Raw genomic sequence first — 1,486 nt, 5'->3', positions numbered from 1 at the left:
GGAGTTCGCTCTAGACCTGCTCTATTTGAAAAGTGTCCTGAGATAACTTCTGTTATGAATTGGCGCTATACAAATAAAATTGAATTGAAAAATTTAAAAATTTAATTGAAATAATGACGTTAGAGCATTCTTGTGGCCTGTGTCAAATGACAGCACTAACACTGAGACAGAGAAAATGAGGTGAAAAGTATGTCTGATATATGATATGTATTTATATAAAAATTAATATAAAATATGGGCAATATAGAATAATAATGAACTTTTTTGTCTGCTTATCTATTATCATGGGACCCCCCTAATTGTGTGTTTTAGGACAACTGCCATGAAGTGGCCATTATCCTGTGAAGAGGAGCACCAGAAATGGAGTCCAAATGAGGTTCACACAAAGCAATTTCCACAAAACCTCCCCGGGACACCCACCACCACTTCGTCTCTGTGTTCAGACTCCTACCCAGTTCTACCTCCTATAGGAAACCCAATGACAGGGAAAGAGCCGGAGCTGAGCCCTGATCAGAGTGCGAGCACTGCCTACGTCATCCATAGAAGCAGTTCTGATGGCTACCTGGTACAGATGGAGAAACAGAAGCAGCTAAGGGCAAGACTCACCTACAAGGTTGGTGCGTCTCTGAGCTTCATTTGTGTCCTTAATAGAGGGATACTGAATCTTTCTTCTGTCGTAGAACAGTTATATTTGTGTTTAATCACTTTATTATTGTACGTCTGTATGCCTGCCATTTAATCTGGGATGTCACACAGATAAAAAAAAAAAATCCTCCATCTGGGTGTTTGTTTCATAAGCATGCATTTTTAAACTGTGTTCAAGGACCAAAAAACTCACTCAACACATACTGAATAATCGCATTCAAGTTGGAAAAATAAGAACTCATTATGCAGTTTCACCTAACAAAAGTGACACATGAATTCTTCAGCTGAGTGGCATTCCCCTTTAATCCCCACGTACACAAGAGGTTACACAAATAAATGCCCCTTTGAAGTCCCAGATAATCCCCTCAGCTGTCTCCATGCAGGGACTGCTTAATCCAGCAGGAGTGTTCTGGTGACTAAGGGCACAAAACATCAGGTTAATTGTCTAGCTCCACTAAGATACACTTAATTGCTATAAGATGATGACTATATAAACCACAGGCTCTGAAAAGCCATTTGAAGATGTGTTAGAGGATAAGGTGATTAGAAGGGAGAGAGTCTGTGAGGCGCAGGGCCACTAAAGATGCCCATTTGCATTTAATGATCTGGCTTTTGTTGTTTTGTTTTTTCTCCCTTTCTGGTTTGTCAGGCTGAGCTGTGCAGGTGGGTCCCGAGTAGAAAGTGACTCAGCCATCCTGCCTTTTCAGTGGTAGTTACATAGACAGAGTCTAGTCATATTAGGATTTTATGCTGTAGCTTTAGAAACTACAGTCAAACTTAGTTCTGGTTAACATTTCCAGTCAAAAATCAGTGTTTCTCCTTGTCCCTACAGTGTGCTGTT

General features: G+C 40.4%; 1 protein-coding gene across 1 annotated transcript in view; it reads left to right on the top strand.

Annotated features, from left to right (window-relative positions):
* Nucleotides 1-1,486, top strand: part of jhy (junctional cadherin complex regulator) — a gene marked incomplete in the record, with an annotated part of 23,843 nt that overhangs the window by 13,507 nt on the left and 8,850 nt on the right. The window contains 1 exon segment of the mRNA XM_035665962.1: nt 313-613. Coding sequence (XP_035521855.1) covers nt 313-613 — 301 coding nt within the window.

The sequence above is a fragment of the Morone saxatilis genome, unplaced genomic scaffold, assembly GCF_004916995.1.
Source record: "Morone saxatilis isolate NCDOM2014 unplaced genomic scaffold, NCSU_SB_2.0 Contig20, whole genome shotgun sequence".
In the NCBI taxonomy this organism is placed as follows: Eukaryota; Metazoa; Chordata; class Actinopteri; family Moronidae; genus Morone; species Morone saxatilis.
Note: the sequence above shows the minus strand (reverse complement) of the source record. Positions and strands in the feature narration are given on the sequence as shown.